The sequence below is a fragment of the Myripristis murdjan genome, chromosome 8 (assembly GCF_902150065.1).
Source record: "Myripristis murdjan chromosome 8, fMyrMur1.1, whole genome shotgun sequence".
NCBI lineage: Eukaryota > Metazoa > Chordata > Actinopteri > Holocentriformes > Holocentridae > Myripristis > Myripristis murdjan.
In genome coordinates, this window is record NC_043987.1 from 20,568,257 (window position 1) to 20,587,674 (window position 19,418).

A 19,418-nucleotide genomic window follows, 5' to 3' on the forward strand; every position below is an offset into this window, starting at 1 on the left:
ACAAACCAAGCTCTGTTAATTTATATCGTAAAGCATTACGAAGACTGTATACAAGGACGAGGCAGTTCTTTGTGTGATATATATCGTATATATTCACACGGCTAGATGACAAAAGCTAACTCGACCGTGTGTAACTAAAATCAAATAACAGATTCAACTAAATCAGTTGCTTAGAGTACATGAATAATTAGCAATGTAATTTCCTCACTTACCACTTAATCCACATGTTTTGACTCCTAAGGCCTCCGTCGTATCCATTTTCCCAGCGAAAACAAAAAGACCCATAAAAGATACCACTACAAACCACTGCTGAAGATGAACTTCAACCCAGAGGTCTCGGTATGGCCAGAAAAACAACGGCAAACAGTGTGCTTTTCCGTCGGTCACCTCTCGCGAAAAAAGTGAAGCAAAAAGGGAGAGCAAGAGTTTGAGAGAAAGAGCGAGGGAGGATGGTGGAGGCAAACTGACGTGGCAGGCGGGCTGAAATGTTCCAGCCGGGATCTGACTTTGGAATTTGCAGGAAATCGTACTGGGTTACGGGGGCCGGGGGCGGGGGGTGGAGAGGTGGGGTGGGGGTTCTGTTTCTATGTGCTTGTGCGTGTCTGTGTGTTTGTGAGTGTGTGGGCGCGCGTGAATGCGTGTGGGCGCTTAGACGTGTGCGTGAGTTTGCGCGTATCTTTGAGTGTTTAAGCAGCTGATCGCTTCGCTGTGAGCACACGTTTATGCATGTGTCTAAAACCTATGGTATGTGTTTGTTCCAGCACATATATGTTTGTCTGTCTTTGTGCGTGTAATTAAGTATTTGGCCCTATGTGTGTGTGTGTGTGTGTGTGTGTGTGTGTGTGTGTGTGTGTGTGTGTGTGTGTGTGTAGTGGGGGCTGGGGCTTGTGTGGAACTAGGAGTGATGTAACTGTTGGGCCTGCGCTGCTCTCTGTGTTAGTGCAGACGTAAACGCTTCCAGATGTCTTTGCTCAACAGTGAAAGCTGGCACCCCATCCCCCAGCGCTTGCTCTCGCTCCTCCTTTTCTCCTCTCCTCTCCTCCTCCTCCTCCTCCTCCTCCTCCTCATCCTCCATGTCTCCATCTCACCAGCCTGGTGGTCTTCCAGACAGAGGAAATGCATTCCATCATGTCTGCTCATTGGTGGAGAAGTCTTAGCACTGCAGCCCTTCTCTGTTTTCATTGTCGTTACCAAAAAATATTGCCCACTTTGTGTGATTCTAACTTCTTATTGCATCTTCAGCTTGTTCAAGGTCTTAAGGTTTTATTCCACAGTCTTTGTTTTCAATGTGTGAACCCCTCCTCTGTGTTTCCGTGTTCTGCCAGGAGAAAGAAAAGAAGTACATGCTGCCCCTGGATAACCTGAAGCTTAGAGATGTGGAGAAAGGCTTTATGTCCACAAAGCACATTTTTGCCATCTTCAACACTGAACACAGGTCAGGGTTCTGTTTGTGATGGTCACAGAGGATTTTCTTTGTGAATGCACTTTGTGTACGTGGGTCTGTTTTTGTGTGCACCCACATCTTAATGTGCATGGGACACATTCATTTGTGCCTGTGTATTCTTCCACTGTACAGGAACGTGTACAAGGACCTGCACCAAATAGAGCTGGCCTGCAATTCTCAGGACGATGTGGACAGCTGGAAAGCGTCCTTCCTCCGGGCGGGGGTTTATCCTGAGAAGGACCAGGTATGGGAGTGTGCCAGTGGGGCTTTGTATGTTTATTTCCTCGACATACAATTTATCTTATTAGCAAAGTGGACCTTTTTGGGACAATTATCCCACTCAGGGTTTCTGTATTTGTTTAGAGAACAACTATGAAGATATGTATGGTATATTTAGTGTATCATAAAAGTGACCTCATCTGTATGTGTTGCCCTTCACAGACAGAAAATGACGAGGCTGGCCCCGTAGACACGCTGTCCATGGACCCTCAGCTGGAGCGGCAGGTGGAAACCATCCGCAACCTGGTGGACTCGTACATCGGCATCATCAACAAATCCATCAGAGACCTCATGCCCAAGACCATCATGCACCTCATGATCAACAGCGTGAGTCTCACAGCAGCAGGCTGTGTCTGTGTCTCTGTCTGAACACACAGTTACTCTTTGGGACACTTGGACGAATTAATGGAAATGATATGTAAATGCTTCACATGAAAATGACTGTAATTGGCCAGATGGTGGTGCTGTAATTCCCATTAAACAAAACAAACCAAAAACTTCTCAAGGCAGGGACTCCTTTACTGGGATTTTCTGATATTTTGTTAACAAATCAAATATTTCCAGGAAATCCATGAAATGTTTGTGTCTTTTTTGTTTGCTAATCCAGTGCTCCATTTCATACTGTGATCTCATTATTGTTTCACTTCCACCGACCTAAATTTTCCAAGCTGGATCTGGGAGTGAAACCAGTAGTCTTCTGGTCATAACCTCTAGGCTACCATCGTTAAGTTATCAGTTTTCATCAGTATGAGTCAGGAATGACTGACTGAACTGCTTTCACTTCAATACAGGCAAAGGACTTCATCCACTCAGAACTGCTGGCCTACCTCTACTCATCCGGGGACCAGAACAGCCTCATGGAGGAGTCAGCTGACCAGGCACAGCGCAGGGATGAGATGCTGCGCATGTACCATGCCCTCAAGGAGGCACTGCATATTATTGGTGATATCAGCACCACCACCATCTCCACCCCTGTGCCACCACCTGTCAATGACACTTGGATCCAAGAGGCCAGGTGAGGGCAGAGGGAAAAGTAACACCAAGCATTCAGGTTGAGCTGTGGGTGTAACCACGAAGAGGTGGGACAGATGAGACCAAGCAGGGTTTTAGATGCATGGGATCAGCAACAGGAAGAAAAATGGCAGTATCAAAATTAATCTACAAAATTAATCTGACTACATTGCTCAGCCCACCTTTTATTTAAACACAATTAGTCCATGTAATACTATATCAACAATGAAATAAAAGCTCAAACAATAGCTGCTGAACTGCAGCACCAAAGCGGAGTTTCAGATCTTAAAATTTCCCCCACATCTACAGCAGACACTGCATAGGATATTTTACTACTTTTGGACAGTTGTATCTATTTTATTTTCTCTTTTTGCCCTTCTCAGCCCAACCCCTCAGCGCAGGCCGGCTCCAGCAGCTGCTCCCCCCAGCCGTCCGCCTGCCGTTCGAGGCCCCACACCAGGTCCCCCCCTCAACCCCTCCCCAGCCTTTGGGGCTCCACTCAACCCTTCACCTGCTTTCGGAGCACCCCCAATCCCCTCTCGCCCTGGCCCACCCATCAATGCCTTCAATAGCAGCCAGGACCCCTTCAGCGCACCCCCACAGATCCCCTCCCGGCCAGCCCGCATCCCACCTGGCATCCCCAGGTAAGACCTCTGCAAAGTCAAACGGAGCCCATCACGAACTGTGTTTGCGGAGTCTTGTGTGTATATATTCTGTAGTGTCATGTTTTTGTTGCATTGTATCGCTGAAATTTCATCAAAAGCCATCTCATCACCGTCTGTCACAGGCACGACGTCACTTCTTATTCTCATCTCTGACTCTCACCACATAACCCTTTCTCTGATAGAACATGCTCCTTCCCATTCATTCCTGTCTCATTTTCTCTCTCTCCTCCTCCTTTTCTATCCTCCTTACACCCTCTTTCTCTTCAGTTCCCCTTTTTTAATCTCTGTCGGGCTGTTTTGGTTTCTTGCCTGTCTCTTTGTGAGCACATCTCACTCCTTGTTATGTATCTTTCCTCCTTGCAGCCGAAGACCCCCTGGCGCGCCTCCTCACCGGCCCACCATTATCCGCCCTGCTGAGCCCTCCCTGCTAGACTAGACCTGTGGCCAAGCCCACCTGTGTGTTTGTGTGCGTGTGTGTATGTGCACACTATAGGCCAGGAGGGAGGGAGGCTTAAGGGGGGGGGGGACTGACTGATATCTGTGCACAGTGATGCGCATTGTCCAGCCATTAGTACAATGTCTAACAAAGCAATGTTAATAAGCTGCTAATACCGTCTTAAGTCTCCAGCAGATGTGCTCAGTGCACAGGAGAAAGGAAGCTTTTAACCACTTGAATATTACAACAAGGAATTGGAATACAACTGCTCTGGAAATTGTATAATGCATAACAAAAATCCAGCTGATCCGTGGGATGCATTCATCCTCAACCAGCAGGAGGCAATGCATGAAATGGCTCTGTGGAGGTAGTCGGCCAATTAACGGCTCATACCTTTTCAGTTCAAGACTTATTTGTATTATAATACCTGACTTGTTTTATTTCCTATGACAAGGCACCCAGCAGCAGCTTATTAAATAACATTACAGGCTGGCTTTCCTCTCCCCTCGCCTCTGCATTTTAGATCGGCCCCTAATCCCAACTCTAGATCTGTGTAATATACACACCTATGCTATTGTTAATGTTTTTCTGGGTTTCCATTTTCTAACTGATTTCATACTGAGAAACCATAGGCTATTATCGTTGTTATTTTGGTGGTGTTCATGATTACCTTTTCCCCCCTGCTTGTGTTATTTTATTAGTGATTTGTCCTTTTTAACGACCCTCATAAATGTAGCTTTAAAATGAATTTCTGATGGCAGCGACAAAGAAACGTTTAAAGGACAGTTAAGCCACAGGGCAGGGCTGCACAAGTTTGAGAAAGTAGCTTCAGCCTGCTCTGTGAATATTCTGCCACAGTGACAAGATGTCAGATCAACCACTTTAATCCAAGCACTTCTAACCGTCTAGCCTTACAACAAGCCACTCATAATAGTGAAGTTTTAGTCCGTTAACATAATACTATGCACAGAATCTATGGAGACGGAGAGAGGGCCGTCTGCACTTTGCAGGATGCTTTTCTTCTCCATTAATTCCATGTTGCAGAAGCTTAAAACGTTAATCCCTTTAGTCTCAGTTGAACCCCAGTGAGGCCTTTAGCCCTCTGGTAGATTTTTTTGTTCATTCCTGGTTTAATAGATTCCCATATGACAGAGCATATAGCACAGTTTCCTTTCAAAGGAGACCAAGCAGGGTGAAGTGGAGGGGTGTGTAGACGAGGAGGCGGCTGTATTTTAGAGGATGGTATTACGCAGAGGGTTGGCTCATCCCTTTCTGGGCTCAGCTAAGAAGGTTGTTTATGGTTGCTATCAATTCTGCTGCCATCTATTGAATAGCATTGTATATAGCCAGCCTATATTGGGGGGTGAACGCTGATTGTGACATTTAATTCCAAGCTGATGATAAAAAAGAGAGAGTAAGATGCTATTGATAATAATCAAAGCCCAACCTTTGTAAATGTAGTCATCATACTAATAGAGGCACTAACAGTCATTACGTAGACTCGGCTGTAGGGGAAAAGAGATTGGTCATCTCCTGATGCATTATTTATAACCTGGGCATTTGTTGTTTCTTTGGATGTTTTTGACTGCAATTGTATCAGCTCTGTACAGCTACATTCTACTACGCAACCCCCCGTTTCCTCTCATGCTGGTATTGGGGTTGTATTACAGGGTCCGGCTGTCTAAACCTGTTGTATGTGGGTAATTGGGGCTGGAGATTGTCTCTGCAGCTGTAATTATAGGCTGATGAATATCTTTTGATTGCAATGTGAGGGGATTTGATTTTTTCTTTTTATTTCTTTTTTTTTTTTCCCCCCTTCAACATTTGTGCGAGGAGAGGGGGAAGCGGGTCAGGAGGGCAAGCGACAATGGACTACTTTGATGTTTTTCTGTTTTCAATTTGATCATTAGTGGTGGTGGTGGGAGTGGGAATTCTGTTGTGGTGTGTGAAGATACATCCTGTCTGGAGAGGCTGTCTAGACTGACCTCTGTACTTGCCACAGAGGACAGAAACTTAATACACATTTAGCCTCAAAAGGAAGTTAAAGCTGTCCCAAACCACAGACTCTCCAGGCATAATGTGCTTCTCGTTCTCCTGCATTTCTCACCAGGTCTTGCTTACCGTGACGGTGCTAGTGGAACTCGGAAAAGGTGCTTAGAATTACCCCAAATCTGATTATATTACAAATGGCCTAAATCTGATTGTATTTCAAACGCATCAGATTTCTTGATATCTGCCATGAATTCCCGGCAGAGACAAGATGTACTTCCAGTGATACAATCACTCAGCTCCTGATTGGCACAGCTATTTCATTGTAAGGCACCTGTCACTCAAGCCTGACCTATGACAAGCCTAGATAATGGTTGTACCCTGCGTCCCTTCCTCTTTCCTTCCCCTGTCTGGATCTAGTGAATGGGGTTGGAACCCAACCTGCAAATATCTCTTTTTCTTTTGTTTTGCAAATCCTTGTCAAGTGCCTCTGTAGCAATTAATGGATTTGAATAAACAAAATAAACTGATTTGGACAGGAAGTCAATAAAGAGGTGTTGTGTACAATAAAGGGACTGGTTCTGGTGGTTGGTGTCTCCCTGTGTCCTGTGTGATCCACTCTCTCTTTCCTCTCTCAGTACACGGCGCCTTTCCTGGTTTCCCTCTCCCTCACTTGCCTACATTTCTCCCACCGTGGCCAACAGAGACTGACACAAGCCTGCAGACGTTCCTATGGCAACTCCGCCAGCAGCCTGCCTGCTTCAGAGAGATGAGCCATTAAGGCATTACAGAATAAATGGTCACCGTGCTTTACTCTCAGCTCATGCATTTTCACTGAACAATCACAGAAATGCAAAAAAAAATCAATACCGTGTCTTAGTACTGGGCAGTAGCTTTACCATTTTACTCTCCATTATGTGTTAATGCACTGCTAAAGTCAAGCTGTACTAAATATGTCCCCAAAATTCATAGGTAGAGCCTGGCTGTATAATAAAAAGCATTTCCTTGCGTCGCTGGATCAAATTCCACCAAGAGCAAAATCTAGTCCAAAGCTAGATTGACTTTACACACTGAAAACTCCAATTCTCTACTGACTTAAATCCAAATCACAGCAGGACTGGAGTTTACAAATGCCTTCTTCAATCATGCAGAGGCAATATATCCTCCACTTGATGCATGTTTTTGAAACCAAATAAGAGGATGCTCCGTAACCTCACCCTTGCGCTGACTGGATCCTGCAGTATTGCATATCAAAGTGCATGTCAGAGAGAGGAGTAAGAGATTAATGCTGGTCGATTGTTCCTGAACAGGCGTCCTCCTCCCCGTCGAAACCAGTGGTGACCCTGACCGGCGAGGAGTGGACGTGAGACGACTTCAATCCATCACCAGAGCTGGACCACAGAACCACCGCTACTTTGTTTTCTATTCACATCACACAAATACGCTGCACCATCTTTTTCCATGCCTAGATTAACAATCATGACATTGCCATTATGATCTTCACGAAATATGAGGATTATTTATTTTTTAAATTGGAAATTACACTACTATTGCTCCCTGTTTCAAACTTCAATTGCACTGATTTTTTTTTTTTTTTTTTTTTTTTTGGATCATGAATGAAAGTTGATGTGCATTAAATGTCTAAAATCGTTAGCACCGTTAAACTTGATTTAATATCTCCACCAAGCTCTACTGATGTGCAAGGTTTAATTTCAGCCATAAAACTCATACAAAGATTTTCCATATTCTGCCTGAGTTCACACCAAGCTCCCGTGAGAACAGTTCATTCTTTATTCATACAAAGAAGTGCAATTTGAGGTACAAACATTCTTCGATGGATGAATTACCCATTACTGTGCCGAGGCATAATGTCACTTGGACTTGAGAAACATGAGAGTGCTGTTTATTATTGCAGCATAGTGTAGCCTCTTGTCTGTGATGAGGAAGAAATGCCTTTCAAGTGGCTAAGCATCACCAGTGAATGTTTTGCAGTAATGAATATGTCCTGCTTGGAGCACAAATTACACAGCAGAGGTTTGGTGTGTCTCAGCTGGATGGTGACAGAATGTGATAATGATGGTGGTTAAGGACTCGTTTGTGCAGTAAGGTTTTCAAAATAGAGGTGAGCAGCTGAAAGTAGACAAATCACAGGGTGACATGAGGATATAAGCAGTGCTAGGCATTGCAAATGTAAGAGAAAATGTGTAAATAGGTATTTTAAGGAAGTTCAGATGTCTGTGCAGTGATTTATACACTCAATATTCTGTCATAGGTGCTGTAAAATATATTTTTTACCACAGAAAGTGCAACTGAATAAAAACAAACATTGCCACAATGGATCTAAACTATGGCCGAAGCTAACCTGCCACTACACCGCTTCACTGCACATCCTGCCTGTGTGAGTATCCCAGATGAAGCAACTGATCGGAGAAACTGTTGTTATGATTGTGTTAATACAGTTGTTCTTGGCACACTAAAAACTGTATTTAAATATAATTTGCCTTTTATATTCGATGGGTCTTATTCAGCACAAGTCGTAGTAAAAAAAAAAAACATGTTTTATAATATTCTCTGCGGAGTGGGTTTCTGATCTAATTTGGGTTTATTTTGGCTCATTTTTATAAAACATAATGTAATAAATGTCAACCTGAAATGTAATATCTGAAATTTAATTAAAAGAAAACATTCCAGTGAGAACAGCTGTGCTTTTACTTTAATCCGTCCCTAATTACATTATAAATAGATATCAGTGCTGCAAGTATGTTATTAGTGTTCACTGATCAGAATACTTCAGCATATGTGTGTTTTTGTAAACAAATACTTGGCAAACCATGACTGCAAAAACATTTTTTTTTTAATCTCGCTGCACAAAATTGAATCTCACTATCTTATCAGATAAACTGAGCTGTCACAGTATTGTCCAGTGTTTCTGACTGGTATGTGTAGATTTGGCACAACAACATTTTAGAGGTCTATCCTCTGCCTTCTATCTGTCTTAAGTGGTTTAAGGTTTTGGCTGTTGAGATATTGGAAGCAAAGGTTGACTGTGTTTATTAGCAACTCGGGAACAAGTCATTGGGGCCGGCATAATGACAGTTTACATTTTAGTCATCATCAGAGCTTTATACTTTATTTAGCCCTTGGAAATTCCCCGGGAGATTCTCTGTTGCACACCCGCAAAGAAAGAGCCGGGTCACTCCTTACTGGAGTTAGCCACGGCTTCTTGTTTTGTTCAAGGATCCTCCAGCAGGAAAACAAAACCCTGTCCCTCTTCTAACAATGCCACCCTAAAAAAGCTTGCTAAAAATGTGCATAAAGGACTTTCCTGACAGTCTGACAACATGATTGACATGCCGGGAATTCATGCAATATAAATAGCCTTTTATTTCCAGGCAAATGTTTCAGTCACTACCATTATGATTTGCAAATGCTAATAACCAATGCTGCCAATATCTTAATAGCCAAAACATAAAAGCAAGTACTTTTTTGACTGGACTGAAATGAAAGAGTTTTCCTGTGCATGATAAATAAGCTTCTCAAAAATGTGAGCTATCACGTGTGTCTTTAAAGCTGACATGTTGTGTTTGAGGTCCATTCTTCAAGTCAGACACCGTTTGGGCCCTGTGTTGTCCTGACTTAAAGCTAAGGAAGCAGTTGTGCCATGAGTTACTACGTACAGACCCTCTTTTTGTCATCAAAGAGCCGTCGTAGAGTGTAGATCTGAGTGGCAGCTACGGCTAGCATGACGAGCAGGTTGATGCAGGACCAGAAGGACACCCGCCACAGGTTGTCCTCCAGAAGGTAGCGGTCCCGAGTCTCAAACGCCCGCAGCATCACCAGGGCCTGACGGCTCCTCTCCAGGTGCCGGTGAACTGAGTCCATGCTTGCCTGGAGGAGGAAGAGGACATGAAAGAGACTGCTGCGATGAAGTGGCATTAAAGGGAATGACAGCAGAGAGGGTTCTCTAGAAGTGAGTCACAGCCCACATCCTGTCCTTCCCGTTGTTCTCACCCTGATGTCCTCCAGCTTGTAATCCACCATGCTCTCTGGTGTGGCCACGTCCGCCCACTCCTCGTGTCCTCCGTCGTTCCCGCTATCAATGATCACCTCAAAGAACACCATCTTCTCTGACCGCTTACTGAAGCTGTTGTCAAAACACAAGCGGTAGTCTCCATCTTCCGTGGGATGCACCCTGAAACAGGAATCAAAAGAGAAATGACAAGTTTAGTCCCAAACTGAGGCATCCATCATTTGAAACTGGTGTCAACAGGCTCTGTCTGAATCATAACTAATATTAGCCTCATCCACGGATGTATAAATGCATGCCGCTTTATTCAAACACATATTTTTAATTCTGGTGCAGATCCTGAGGTATCCAAAGTTACCACATATATCTGCTGAATTACAGAGAAATGTGTCTAAAATGACGCTCTATTTGATGTAATGGAGTAGCCATGAAACAATGGCATGTTGGGTTGGAGTATTTTACTAAATATACAGTAAGTGTGATGTAGCGTCAGTGAAGTATTGCAGCCAGTGCGTGTCATTTAATATGCAAAAAAAATGTTTCCTCTAACTATGATGCTACTTAAAGTCACTTTTAAAAGAAAACCAAAGTTTAAGGGGTTAGTATAGAGCTCACTACTGAATACCGCCATATTTCAGTCCTAACAAATTATAGGGTGCAGTCATCTGGATTTTTCAAATATTTTCTGGTGAAGATTGAGTAACAGTTTGATACTTAAAAAGCATATAAAGTGTTGTGGTGCCTCTACCTCAACCACTGCTTCTAAGAATTGGCTTTCCAAACCAGGAGAGAGTATTTGTAGGGTTTAAGGATCACAGTTAAAAAGATCACAGCACTGGTTTGCACAGGAAAACGTTTAGTGACCCACGTGTGGGTGCCATCAGATCTCCTGAAGTCGGAGGCCAGCCGGTATCCACTGGGTGAGATGAGGGTGAAGCCGACATCCAGGCCTGCCCCTGCTATCACCTGGTAGGAAAATGCATGGAAACAGATAAGTAATGTGGAATATTCAGGCACCACGTCGCTGTCCAAGTCACCTTTCCCTCTTAACCACTGGTATGTGCACATTCTTATTCCAGACATGCAGCTAGCAGGCCAAAGTTTTGTCAATTTAGGCTATGGCTCTCTGATTTCCATATTCATAGTGAAGCTCCTGCTGTAATATATCCAGCAACAACTTCACATAAGATGGTTTCACCACAATGATAATAATGGGATACTTTTTTTCATCCCTGTAGGGAAATTGTCTTTCCACTTGCCCCCCTCCTGGGAAATAAGAAGCCAGGATCAGCTACAGATTGGCACAGCTGGATCTAGTAGGAATTTAGTGGCTTTCCCAAGGACAATACAGCAGAGCAGATGCTTCCAGACACTGGACTTTAATCTGCGTTGTCTGGTAGAAAGACTGTCTCTTTGACCCCTACAGACCATCTTACTGCCTCAAATTAAACATATACATGACCAGAAACCTGCTGCATCATCCATACGGCCTTATTTTTCTGTGTTGGCTAAATGTTCTTAACAAACAGCTGTTAGGTAACACAGGGAGGGACTTTTAATCTGCCCCAGCCCTGAAGCTCACAGGCCACCAGAAGTGCTGCTGTGATTCCCCATTGAGCAAGGGTGAGAAAAGACAGCCGACTGCTGAGTAAGACGTCCTCATCCTGGCAGCTCTCAAGTGTTCCCGCCGGTGAGCCCTGTGTCAACTGTTCCAGTGAATCTGGTCCAGAAACCCTGCCAGGCTCCGCTCTGACTGCAGTCAGAAACCACAGAGAGGTGTCCCAGCGGGGCGGCCAGGACCGGGACATTATGCCACTGTCCCACTTCTGCCGGTGGGGTGCAGTGCGACGACAGGTCACCACGGTCAAACATTAAAGCCAGGAAGATGAACATGAAAATAATTTTTGAAACCAGTGAATTCTCGGTATGTACAGTAATTCAAGTGGATTTTCTTTGTGCACAAAACATGCAACAAGACATTTCACATGTGCTTTAGAGATATGATTCAAAATACAACCATTTCTGAATATTCATTCATTTATTTCTTTCTTTATTGCTCTCTCTCTCTCTCTCTCTCTCTCTCTCTCTAAATGCAGTTTCACCATGTTAACACGGGTCAGGTGTCTCTTGTCTTTGCAACAGAGCATATCTTATCTCTGCAGGTCCAAAGTCCATATCCTGGTAACCTGCTGTTTTCAGTCAGCTATCATTAGTAAACTTACACCAAACTACTCAAAACTTTTCATCACATCGTCACTTTATGGGCAAAATGACACATCAAAGGCAGAGAGAGAGAGAGAGAGACTGTGCCTACCTGGTACTCCACTCCTATGCTCCAGTTTTTCACTGTGGTTTGGTAAAAACACTCTGTGCTGCCAGCAGGTAACAGAAATGTGAATTCTGTGTCTTGGTTTTGTCTCCAGCCCAAAGTCAACTCCACAAGACATGCCAGTAAAAACAGTTTTGCAGCTCCTTTCATTACTCTCCAGGCGCTGTGCATAGTTGAGAAAACACACTTCCACCCCTCACCATCAACATTCAACGTCCACCGCTTCTGTCCTATAGGCTACACGTGCATAATAAAGCAATGTCATGTGTATAACGCCTTGCTCTCATATTCCGATCATTGCAAAACGGTAGCAGCACCTCAGCTCTTGATCAAAGTTGAACTGAGCGAAGTCTACACGGTTCGCCCGATAGCGCTCAGCATATCATCTGGCCACATGTAAATCCGAGGAGGGAGGACAGGTTGCAATGCGCTTTTTCATTCTCAGGGCATACAATGCACAGTTAAATCATTACATTTACTCTTACACCATGCAGTAGCTGGCCTATGTACCTCACAGCTGATTGTCTACTTGCACTGTTTTTTTCCCCCAGCCATTATTTCTACATTAAATGCTGTACTAATCAGTGCATGTTTTCTAATATGCTACAGAGGGTGCTATGACAAAAGGGAGCAGACAAAACCAGGCATGCCATAGCCATACTACAGGCATATGGGCTGTGAACGAAATAAAAGGCTAGACACATTCAGTTTCACTAGACACATGTACCTCTCACCTCTGGTTAGAAGTGCATGCCTGGGCATGCATCAAGTCTAGCTGTCTTCCTGTACCAACCCCATAATGATTTTGAGAAGTAGATCTCACAAGTAATCCAACTTCAATCATACTGAAGACACTATTCACCTGCTATAGGTGAAACAGGGAAAATTATATAGCAACTCTACATGAGTTTATATTAGGGTTTGTTTGTTTTTTTTAATCCCCTGATTATTATTAGGAATATGCTATTATATAACTGTTATTATAGAGGGTTTTTTTCTTTTATTTTTTCCATATGGTGGTTGATTTGACCTGGCCTGACAGCTATTTAATGATTGTCTGAATCCCAGGATGCACCTCTCTCCCAGGAATCCCAGGATGCACCTCTCTCCCACAAACTCATTATTACCCACTTTACTGAAAAGTGGCCTTCTCAACAACTGGATCTGATCTTATTTGAGTATTTATAAGATTTACTGGAGTGACAACTGTGATCAAACATGGTCACACACTTTGTTGATCCTTGCAGGGGGGGAAATGTCTTTTGGCTCCACTTATCCCACTCAAAAAGGAGGTCAAAGGTCAGGTTCAGTTACAGAGCCCTGAATCTGGCAGGGATTCAGTGTCTTTCTGTTGTTCACTTCAGCAGAGAGGATGTTCAGGCCACCCTGTTGCTTAGAGCTTTGACTCTCCACCATCATCACAAAAAGGAGTGCTCTGCAAGTAAACAAGAACCAAGTGTTTGCGAAAAATCGAAAGTTTTTTCAGTGGCTTTTGTCAGCGGAAAAATCGCTTCACACCATTATAGTGACATAGTCATCCATATGCTTCTGAAATTATTCATTCAAGTGCTCCCATAGACCTTGCTTATTCTGTTTTTTTTTTGTTTGTTTGTTTGTTTGTTTTTAATTGCTCATACTACAAACGGATGTTTACTAATCAACCATGTTTGGAGGTCTATCTGTCCATTCAATACCATTGAATGGACATATGCGTGGGGGGTGGATGGATAGATGGATGCAGAATGGAAAGAAACTCTTCTTTCCATGTGAAAGTGAAAGTATAGTGGCATTTTTGTGAGTTATACATGTAGGAATTATAAACAACCTGTACCTCTCCCAAATGCAGCTCTGTACTATTCTGACGTATAAGATCTGATTCAAACTATGTCGGATTATCCCTGTCAGTGTCTCTCCAGAGAGTGTGGAAAGTATGTATTCTAAGCAAACAGAGCTAGAAAACCCTGGTGACACAGCGCAAACACAAATACTTTCGGTAATAACAAAAGTTCCAAATGATTTGCCCCTGAGATTTAGAGCTATATTGAAATGCATGGGAAGCTTATCAGATCAGCGTCTCTGTCTCTTTGCGCCGCTTTGTGACCTCATTGTTACTTTCAGATGGCAAGAGACAGTACTTGAGTATGTGTGAGAGAGGAAGTGTGACTTGTGATATTTCAAAATTACTATAACAGCAAAGTGGGAGGGTATGAAGGGGAGCTTAATATGCACTGTGCATGGTCATCTGTTTTATTACACGCACACTGATGGACTATCAGGCTTGCAGCTGAAGTGGGAAAAACTTTTTTCATTTTGATGCTTTCAGATACTGTGGGCAAGCAGGAACGTGTCTGACAGCCTCCAAAGGTGGAACATCTCTAGATTTCTGTATCTGAGGGAGATATGTACTTGCTCTCAACCATCTTGATTTAAACCAACCACAAACAATCCCACCCACATTGCTACTTGTCTCAGGGGTGGAAAGTCTCCGCTTGTCACTGCAACCCCTCAACCGTTCTGCTGGTATTTCCTTGAGGATAGTTTCACTTCAAGGGCATCCCTGGTTGAAGACAGATCACGGCAGGTATGGCAGAGCATGGTGTCAAGTATCCCTCTGTGTTTGTGGTGGACAGCCATACCGCCTACCCTCCACCTCCAGTGCCCCCCAGGCCCAGCCGACAGCCCCGGCGCACCACGGTGTGCCAGACCCTGCTGTTCCTGCTGGTAAGCCTGGCATTGTGCGGCATGGTCATAGAAGCCTGCTTCATCTACCGTCTCTACCAGACTGAGACAGTGAGTATCCGCCTCATCTCTGTGGGCTTGCCTGCATGTGATGCCTTCAGTAACTCAGTAGTACTACTTTCCTTTTTTTTTTTTTTTCAATTGTACGATTCATTCATTTTCCAACCAAACTGAAAAGTATCACTTTCCTCATAAGAGCTCCATCTGTGTTGTAACACTTTCTCATTTTCTATTTTGATGTTTGTCTCCTTTAACACCTCTTTTTTTCCCCTTTCTTGTGTTCTGTCATACTCACCACAAAGCTTAAAGTGTTTGTGTTTTTCTCAGAAACATTTAATTTTCATTTCAAAACTAGTCCAAGGTATTCAGCTACCCAGAGTGCAAACTTGGCTTGTGAAATTAATGAAAGTAATGCAATTCATGGAGCAGCCATGAATTTCTTGTAAGTACAGTGGTGTGTTATGAAAGTGAAATATGAAAAGTTAGTATACGTATGAATGTATGGACAGCAAAATTAGCTTTGTGAAGAATGGCTATTTTATTGACGCATTAACCTGTAAGAAGTGTTTTAACGTTGCTGGTCTGACTGCTTCATACATTGTTGGCTAGTTTACGGTCCAACGACACGTCTGCTTTTCTGTTTCGCATTTAAAAGCTCATTCTGCAAAGTAACTAGTAACTACAGCTGTCCGATAAATGTAGCGCAGTAAAAAGTACAGTAGTAGTTTCCCTCTGAAATGTAGTGAAGTGAAAGAATAAGGTCTTACTAAATGTAGATACTCAAATAAAGAAGCAGTACTTCAAAACTGTGCTTATGAATAGCACTGGAGTAAATGTACCTAGTTACTTTCCACGTCACAATTTGCATTCATCACATAACTGCGCAGAGCAGAGAGCGATTTGTGTTCTCATAATGGACTCTGGATGTGACTTGAGAACACTTCATTTGTTCACTGAAGTTTTTAGCCTACTAGGAGGCACATAGTACTGAGGTATAGTTACATATGGGCACCTAGTATTGAGGTAGTTACAAATAGTGAAATGTTTTTCATGACGGAAATGAAAGTGACCTTTTCTCGATCATCGGAGTGATGGTTTTTCTCAAAGAAATGCTGACAGCGAAATTTCACTGCTATAGGGAAGAGAATGGAATGGAGATGGAGAAGTATCTTAGAGCTGGGCCCCGTTTCAGAGAACCTCATGGATTTCCGAGGAATAAAGACATGAACACGAGATTTTCCATTACGATGGCCGGTCAGGTGCTTTTACTGTGACTCAGTCTGAGTGAGGAGCAGCAGTTGGGGGTGGGCAGGGCTTGCTCGGTCTGACACCACATGCCAAGTGGCGGAATGTACAAGCAGCTGGCAGGGGAGAAGGACAGGATGTGGTTGACCTAGCTTGTGCAGCTCATCAAAAGAAACACAAAAAGGACCCCCCCCCCCCCCCCCCCCCCCCCCCCCCCCCCCCCAAAAAAAAAAAAAAAACAGAATTCATTCTTTTCTCATGATGGATGAATACTTCACAAGAATCGCTATGCATCAGGCCTCTCTGAAAACTAGAAACATCAAATAAAGGTGGATCCTGACGACACCAAGACGATGAGTTAAAATGTTAACGGCAGACATTCAGTGCAATTCAGTTTCCCATGTATCGTCAATGGTGCGGTTCCATGGAGCATTACCCGAAGACATCACAGATTATGGTTTTACTTCTTTAGAGTTTACGTTTAGCAGAAACTTGTTCATGTTCACCATTACTGACTCTAACAGTGTGCGTGCACCGTTGTCCGAGTGCAAATAAATGCATATGCACACACACACACACACACACACACACACACACCCACACACACACATACACACACCACACACAAAGGTAATCCCTTTCTCCTTTTTGCCCATATTGCAGGCTGATTCGGCTTCGACTTCCAAGGTGTTCTCAGGTAAGTGTCAGTTCCCTTTGCTCAAATGATGAACTGAATCAGTTACTTAACATTATATGCCTTAAACTGTATTTCTGCTCCCAATACAGATGACGATGACCTTTCTGGCACTGAAAGACCAAGCCTTGTTGTTCTTCCTTCCAAACCTGTGGCACACCTGACAGGTGAGAGCAGTGCTGATGTCCTTTCTGTTGCCACAATGTGGCTATTCAATGTATTTATGAGGCATAGCAGATCAATATATCAAAACACATAATAATTCCCTGTATTGGTATAGAAGCAGTGGCAAAATCTCCCAGTATACAAAGGTGGATAGTTATGTTTGAACAAAATGCCACCTAATATTTCTTCACCCTGTGTCACTTAACAATTTATTATTAATTCATGACTTCATTTCTACTGATTTATAGAAATCATTCAGTTGCTCATCACGTCAAATTAGAGCATGTGAAGCAAATCTCCATATTTAACTGGGTAAAACTTGACTTTGTGGCTGGTCTCTTCTTTGCAGATGGGCAAAACGTGCATCACAGAAATAAGGTCATGTCGTGGAGCACAGATGCACAACCTCTCCTTCACGAGATGGAGTACAAAGACGGGAGGCTTGTCATTCAGAAAGAGGGATATTACTATGTCTACTCCAAGGTCTTCTTCAAGGACAGCGAAATGTTTTATCACTTGGTCAAATATGAAACCCCGCGCTACCCTGGGGGAAATATAACGCTCCTAGAGTCCAGGAAGTACTCCCCGAGAGCAGGCAAAACAGTCGTCCGGTCCAACAGCTACCTGGGTGGGGTGTTTCATTTCAACGCAGGTGATGGGATCTTTGTGGAAGTGAGCAACGTCGCCCACATTGTGCGACTCCAAGCCAATGAAAATTTCTTTGGGGCATACATGATATAAATCTGCTGTCATTCTGATATGTTATGATGAATGTACAACCCATACGAGTCAGGAGGTTGGATAACTAACTTTGGGATGGGATTTCCTCAGGGATCAGTTCTTCTCTCTGTTATGTAAAGTCAGGTTCATTGCTTGAAAAGGAGGCAGGGGTGGGATGTTATTCTGTGGCTGGGAGTTTATGAAGACAGTAAAGGTCAAGACTCTGCTGGCTAGAGTTGTATTAGTTTGGTGGCTGTAACACATTGCAGGTGAAGATGAATCATTTTTGAAGTTAAGTATGAGAATGCATAATATATAACAAGAGTCCTCTTTCCTTGTCATATGCTTACTTTAACCTGAAATGACTAGCTTTTTTTTTCTGACAACTGTGATGAGCTGTTCACTATTCCTGATGTTCACATTGTAGTATAAAAGTATAAACCACTGCATCAAGTCTGAAGTGGAAAAAAATTATAAAAAGCTAAAGTAAAAAGCAAACTCCAATGTGACTGCAATAATAATAATAATAAACATTTATTTTTTCTACTATTGCAATTAATGGAGCATATGTTGTTGCTGTAACACATTCTGTGCACACTATTTATTTATCTGCCCACTGGTGGAATTAATTATATCGCTGGATTGCTTTGAATTTTATTTTTTCTATTTCTGATTAAATACATTGTCATTAAAAACGTTTTTGTGCCTGCTGAGTTTTTTTGTTTTTTTTTTTTTTTGCTGAGACCTTCATGTGCCGTAACTAAAGCACCTGCTGTTGCAGCTGCATACAGGCAAGGCTAACCTGGCGAGTGGTCTCAGTAGCAGCGGATGTTTCTTCTTCACCCCAACCACAAGAGTCATATATGCAGCCTCCACTGTAGCGAGGTTACCTTAATATACCACAGTGACAGGTAACACTGAAGCAGCCTGATGTCAAACATGGTTCCTTAAATGAACATGTGTTTGATGCTGTCATATAGGTAATTACAATACAACTGTACAACTTTCACATTCAATTCTGCACATGGAGGCCTGAGGGCAACTTTTATTTGAGGACAAATGTGTAGTGAATCATCCACATTGTCCCACAGATCCACATTCAAATTTATGGTGATCTTATCTCTCTGTTGATGAGGTTGCTTACAAACAATACGCTCTTATCTTTCACCAGAGCTTTTCTTCTTTTTTTTTTTGTCTCCCTCATGCGTTCACCGTCAACGCTTTTCCTTTCAACTGTTTCTGGTTCGAAGAAGCAGCTCTTTGAAACACACCCACGCTGCAGGCCGGAGTTGTATATTTGTAAACTGAGGAGGAAGTGGAGGTGGGAGCTTCTGGGGGAGATGTGAACAGCAGATAGCCCGGAGTGTCTGCTTCACTGACTCACTTTCCAACCCCTGAGCTGGAGAACGATGGGTGCTACCTCGTAGTTTGGGTGCTGGAGGTGAAAGTGGTGTAGGATGGTGTGTATGTGTGTGTAGTTATGGGTGTGTGGGTGTATGTGTGAGTGGGTAGATGGGTGATCCTCAGTCCTTTTTCCCCTGGTTACACATTATGCATTTTGTTCCCATTATTAAAATATCATGTTGGAAAACTATGTGACTGTGATTAGAGGTTCGGCTGAATTGATCGAATGCATACACACACGTCTGTGAGATTATGGGTGACCTTTTAAACC

General features: G+C 43.2%; 3 protein-coding genes across 8 annotated transcripts in view; 2 read left to right on the forward strand and 1 right to left on the reverse strand.

Annotated features, from left to right (window-relative positions):
- dnm2a (dynamin 2a) overlaps window positions 1–8,518 on the forward strand; it is a 33,879-nt gene extending 25,361 nt beyond the window's left edge. For 4 of the 6 annotated variants that reach the window (XM_030058766.1, XM_030058767.1, XM_030058770.1 and 1 more), the window contains 6 exons: window positions 1,326–1,435; window positions 1,577–1,688; window positions 1,886–2,050; window positions 2,515–2,738; window positions 3,118–3,378; window positions 3,763–6,411. In XM_030058766.1, the coding sequence (XP_029914626.1) occupies window positions 1,326–1,435; window positions 1,577–1,688; window positions 1,886–2,050; window positions 2,515–2,738; window positions 3,118–3,378; window positions 3,763–3,835 (945 nt within the window). In that variant the 3' untranslated portion in view covers window positions 3,836–6,411. Of the gene's footprint in view, window positions 1–1,325; window positions 1,436–1,576; window positions 1,689–1,885; window positions 2,051–2,514; window positions 2,743–3,117; window positions 3,379–3,762; window positions 6,412–7,134 lie in introns of those variants that run through there. The other 2 variants (XM_030058768.1, XM_030058769.1) reach the window with 2 other exon arrangements.
- Window positions 8,519–9,459: 941 nt separating this feature from the next.
- tmed1a (transmembrane p24 trafficking protein 1a) lies at window positions 9,460–12,330 on the reverse strand. Its single transcript, XM_030058532.1, has 4 exons — window positions 12,166–12,330; window positions 10,720–10,817; window positions 9,836–10,016; window positions 9,460–9,712 (listed from the first exon to the last, which is right to left on the reverse strand). The coding sequence occupies exons 1-4, from the start codon at window positions 12,328–12,330 to the stop codon at window positions 9,494–9,496; spliced, it is 663 nt and encodes a 220-aa protein (XP_029914392.1). The 3' UTR covers window positions 9,460–9,493.
- Window positions 12,331–14,528: 2,198 nt separating this feature from the next.
- tnfsf14 (TNF superfamily member 14) lies at window positions 14,529–17,769 on the forward strand. Its single transcript, XM_030057255.1, has 4 exons — window positions 14,529–14,970; window positions 16,828–16,861; window positions 16,951–17,025; window positions 17,373–17,769. The coding sequence occupies exons 1-4, from the start codon at window positions 14,764–14,766 to the stop codon at window positions 17,762–17,764; spliced, it is 708 nt and encodes a 235-aa protein (XP_029913115.1). The 5' UTR covers window positions 14,529–14,763; the 3' UTR covers window positions 17,765–17,769.
- Window positions 17,770–19,418: the final 1,649 nt, after the last annotated feature.